The 5,536-nt window shown below is 40.4% G+C and overlaps 1 protein-coding gene across 1 annotated transcript; it reads left to right on the forward strand.

Annotated features, from left to right (window-relative positions):
* The first annotated feature begins 451 nt into the window (after positions 1 to 451).
* On the forward strand, positions 452 to 826 carry LOC131875294 (uncharacterized). Its single transcript, XM_059219376.1, has one exon. It carries the CDS (start codon positions 452 to 454, stop codon positions 824 to 826), a length of 375 nt encoding a protein of 124 aa, XP_059075359.1.
* Positions 827 to 5,536: the final 4,710 nt, after the last annotated feature.

Below are 5,536 nucleotides of genomic sequence, written 5' to 3' on the forward strand. Positions count from 1 at the left end.
AATCTTCCTAAAGAATCGAGGGATGATGGTGAGCTATTAGACCCAACATACAAAGAGCAAAGAATTGATAAGAAGCCCCTTTCCCCGGTAAGATGGTCGGGACAAGAAGAAGTACATATAGATTAAATAACACAAAATGTTGTAAAAAGAACTAAACAATACCTAAGTCTGAGGATTAGGCCTAGTGTCTCAAAGGGAAAACATAAAGAATCAGCCACTGATAATCCTCAGTCAAAGGTACACAAGGAATACGATCGAAGAACGAGGTCTGGTTCTAGAAAGAACACATCTACAGAACCTAATGAAGTTGTGGGACCTTTGCCAAACACAAAAGAGCTTATGGAACAAGTAAAGAAACAAATGCAAAAAAGTTGAGTTGTTAAAGAAAGCAACAGATATTGGAATAAGGGAGGGATTAGGCGCTGTGCCATAGAGAGAAATACATCCCGTTATGGTTGCTATTGGGCAAATGCCAGGAGAAGGCGCCATGGAGAAAGATGAGCAAGGAAAGCCTGATGAAGGAAAGTCTACATCAACTCAAGCTCCTCCTGACACAACAACATCGACTCAACCTCCACCTACTACAACGACACAAGCTCCTATTTTTACATTGTCAACTACTACAATTACTATAACAGCGTCGGTGTCTACAACAACAGTAACGTCACCCCCATTAATACCAAAGATTGCACCTGTAATGACTCCTACTACTGAAAGGGTGACCATTCATAATATTGAGTCTGATTCTGATCAGGAGGATCAACAACCTATCATACAATTGGCACGAAGGAAGGTTGAGAAAAAGAAAAGAAAGCAATCTGCTTGACTTGAGAAACACTCGCAAGTGCCTGAACAAGAACGGGTTGATCCTATGGATGTGGATGAGCAGAATCTACAAGAGAAGCAGCCGGCTAAAGGGGAGAAAGAACATGATGAGCTTGATGATGAACATGATGAAAGATTTGTTTTAACTTTTGAGGACCAAGAGAAATTGTTTAAGGAAATAGAAGGTGAAGGAGGATTGAAAGAGACAGATAAAGCCAATAAAGGGTTTGAGGAAGAGGTGAGCGAAAGGTTAGGAGAGTTGCATAAACAGCAACAGTTGAATATTGATAATGCTCTTCAAACAAACCAAGCTCAACAGATTACTTCAGCCCAAAATGTTCAAATTCCTGAACGAGAAGAGGATTAAAGTAAAAATCAAGAGGAAGAGAAAGATGAAGGAGAAGAGCAGTTATGAAAGGTACACAAGGTGATTGCGGAGATCGTAGCACACAAAGGTGATAAGGATGAAGACACACCACAGTGGTTAAGTTTCACCTTTGAGAAGAAGAAGAAAGTAGTATTGCCAAACATCACCTTGCAGCAAGCAATCACTGAAGAGCCAAGGAAAACAAAGAAGGCCAAGACAATACACATCATTTGTCTAGAACCGGTTCTGGTGAGGTGATTGCTGATATTGTAGCTCCTATACAAGTTGAAGGGGAAAGCTCCTCGAAATACCAAGTTTCACAGGTTAGATTGGGTAAACAAACCAAGTGGGGAGAGTTAGATACTTTGGAACTTGCTACCAGTGTGGTAAGGAGCAGAATGGAGAAAAAACACAGTTCTCAGTCAAAAGTTAAGGCACAATTGGAACAATATAAGCAACTAATTGTAGAAATGGGCAAACCACTGGATGCATGTGTAGATGACAGTTTACCTTCAACTTCATCGCTTCCGGAAGGTGATGTGAGAACACTCATTGAAATGAGAAAGGTGGCCACAACAGCAAAAACATGGGCACAAGATAATGCTTCTAAAATTAGAATGTGTTTGCAGAATACTATGGTGATATATAAGAAAGCCTTGCAAATAGAAAGAGCTTTGGCTTCATGTTCTCAACAGTCGGAGCGAAAGATTTTGAATAAGATTTTGAACCTTGGAGAAGATATCATAATGAAGGAAGATCTCTTGGGAGAAGGACAATGTACTCAATCAGTGGGACTCATATGTAGCACGTTATTTTACAACTTCTATTGAGTTTAGTGTTGAGTCAATGGATAGATATACATACTTGGTGACTCAATGTCAACAGGTTGGAGGGATAATAGCGAAGTTGGTAGATAGGCGAAAGAACGCAAAGGAGATTTTGAAGTTCAAGTTCAAAATCAAATATGTTGTTGATCCTCCTACTAAGGTAGTTGCATGCTTCATTAGTAACTACAAGAGCTATAAAAAAGAAGTAAAAGATAAACATACAATTGCTAATGGAAGCATGATATTTTTGAGAATTTTGCATGCCACTCGTACTAGGACTTCAACTACTACTTGTTGTGACCATTTCACACATCGCCCCATCGCAAATGGGGACCCCCTCTTTTTGCTTGTTTTTTTTGTTCGTGTTCGCTTTCGTTTTTAGGGTTTTGTTAGTCCGTTAGTTGTCTGGATTTAGGGCTAAGCCTTAGGGTTTTAAATCTTGCCTTTTCAAGCCAAAATCCAGTCATTTCTGAGAGCTTTTGAGCTTTCTTTTCTAGAATGCAAATTTTGAATGCAATGATTTCGCCAAAATGGTCTAATTTTCAATTGGAATGTTCATGCAGAACTTAAACTTGTTTAAATAATGACCGTCGATGTGAATTTTTGTCTGATTGAATATTTTTGACCAAATTTTGACTTTTTTGAGGTTTGATCCTGGGCATTGGAATTGATTTGTTTTCGCCTCGTGAAGTGTTAAAATGTGAAAAATCTTGTTATTTTGGCCTGTAGGAGCAAAATCGCTCCTGTCCCTCAGTGAAGGACGGGAGCTCAATTTCAAATATCTCATTGTCCTTGCAGAGTCCAGACGAAGTTTACGTTTGAAGTGATGGAGAACGACAAGGTCTTTCCATTGAATATAAATTGAAGATTTTCATGAGCACAGAAAGGCCTCCAGGAAGAAAATCGCTCCTGTCCCTCAGTGAAGGACCGGAGCTACAATTCAAATTTCGCCATGTCCATGCAAGATTTTGATGACTCAGCAATTGGAGGACGTCCGAAGGAAGATACTTTGCCAAATGAATATAATTTGAGATGCAAAAAATGAAGGAAAATGACCTATATTGACTAAATCGCTCCTGTCCCTCTCCAAGGGACCAGGGCGAGGTACCTTGTAGCTCTCGTCCCTCTCCCAGGGACCAGAGCGATTTCCTCCATTTTGCAAAATCCAGACAAGGGTCAAGGCAAGTTTACGTTCAAAAACGAAGGAGAACATGAGATGAATGCATTGAATATAAATTGAAGATTTTTGGGACGTCCACACCAATGCTAAATGCCTAGTTCGCTCCTGTCCCTCAGGAAGGGACCAGAGCGATTTTTGATATAATTGCTTTTCTTGCAAAGTTACAAACAATGTCAAGGCATGGGCGGATAGAGTGAAGAAGGACGACTCCGTTGAATATAAACTTGGAACCTGGCAAAGTAAGATGAAGGCCACAAAGGAAGGATCGCTCCTGTCCCTCTCCAAGGGACCAGGGCGATACAATGGTGAAGATACGTCCCTCTCAAGTTCAAGGTCGTCCCTCCGAAGTTCAAGGTCGACACAAGTCAAGACAAGGTGGCGAGGGACATTTCAAGGCGTCTTCATCATGCGCAAACACTCAAAGGACGTTAAAATGAAGAAATTGACACCCTATAACATAGATCGCTCCTGTCCCTTAGGAAGGGACCAAGGCGATGTTAGATGCATTGGCCATTTCATGCAAAATTTACGTAAGGACAAGACATTGCAATGTTTTAGAGGGTCCATGGTATGGTAAAAGGATGATAAACGAGAGTTTTGAACGTGAAATGATCATTATTTTGAGCATGGAGACTATATCGCTCCTGTCCCTCTCCAAGGGACCAGGGCGATTTGCTTTGGATTCCTTGTTTTGCTTCAAGATCAAGCTAAGTCAAGACGTCTTAAGATAGCATATGGTCCAAGGCATCGTTTGAAGATAATTTGCAAAAGTGTTGAACGTCCAAACATTGCCAAATAATGTAAAAGCCTCACATCGCTCCTGTCCTTTGGACAAGGACCAGGGCGATATCATCAAAAGCACGCACGTTCCTTCAAAGATCAAAGCGAAGCAAGGTTAGGTAAGGCGAAGGACGACGTTTGAAGGGCATTACAATGAAGATCGAAGTGCAAAGTTGACAAGGTCAAGGAAAGGACATGGATCGCTCCTGTCCCTCTCCAAGGGACAAGGGCGATGATCCCTTTAATACACTCAAAACTTCATGCGAGCAAATGGAATAAGCGCAAAAGACACGAACAAAGGATGCTATTCGCCCACAATAAAAAATCGAAGTTAAAAGATGCAAGATAGACATGAAAACAAGAGGATCGCTCCTGTCCTTTGGACAAGGACCAGGGCGATGTGCACTTAAAAGACACCCATATGCGCACACAAGGCGATCAAATTCGAAGGACCATCAAGGTGATCGATTTTTAACGTGGAGATGAAGGAGTTGGACGTAAGAAATGCAAAAGTCAAGACAAAATGGTGAATCGCTCCTGTCCCTCTCCAAGGGACCAGAGCGATGAGGTACGTCCCTTTGTTTTCCAATTTTGGCGCCAAACAAACAAATTTGAATTTACTTTAAATGCTAAATCAATTTAAAATTTAAAAAATCCATTTTTATTGGCATTTAATATGGCGTTAACCCTTATTAATTATTTTTGCCTTATTTAAAAAACCGAAATTTGCAATTTAAAAACGCAAGGCATTAGTAATTAATTAATTAATTAATAAAAAAAATCGATTTGAGCGCTCATAGATGGGGTCGGCCTTGTTATGTCATTGCAAATCATTTAAAAAAAAAATGATTTTATTTTTTTATTAAGTCGGCCTAAGGGGGTAAAGGATGCAAGCGCTATATAAAGGGGTAAAAGTTATCATTTCTACATCATTATTTTACCTTCCTTCATGCGAATCAACAAGAGGCGAATATAGTGCGAGTTTCATTTATCCAAGGTGGCGAAGACACTCCAAAGGTGGTGCGAATTGCATTGAAGACCAAGGGTGGCGCGCTTAGACATTCCGAAGGTGGTGCGACTTCAAACCAAGGGTGGCGCGCGTAGACATTCCCAAGGTGGTGTGAGGCGTGCGAGATGTGTTTAAAGAGGTGCGAATTGCATTGAAGATCAAAGGTGGTGCGAATTTGAAGACCACACGAAGAGCGAATGTGAAGATCCATCCAAGACCACGCCTAAGGCGAATTTGCTAAGGACTTGGTGATTTATTTGTGCGAAATTGAAGATCACATTCTCTCCAGAGGTGGCGAAGTCAATCTTGAGGGGATCATATTGAAGATTATTTATACCTCAATTTTGCCTAGGCAAATTTTGTTTTTGCATTCTAGAGTTAGCTCTCTATCAAGGTATGGCGATTTAATTGTTATTGCTTTATTGATTCATCGTCATATTTCAATTTTTTGAAATTTTGAATCTCTTAGCTCAATCGTTGTATTTTAGGAAATGATAACTCTAGGGACTTATCATGAGGTTTCCTAAAACCTATCTCTCTTATCTACG

The sequence above is a fragment of the Cryptomeria japonica genome, chromosome 4 (genome assembly GCF_030272615.1).
Source record: "Cryptomeria japonica chromosome 4, Sugi_1.0, whole genome shotgun sequence".
Taxonomy (NCBI): domain Eukaryota; kingdom Viridiplantae; phylum Streptophyta; class Pinopsida; order Cupressales; family Cupressaceae; genus Cryptomeria; species Cryptomeria japonica.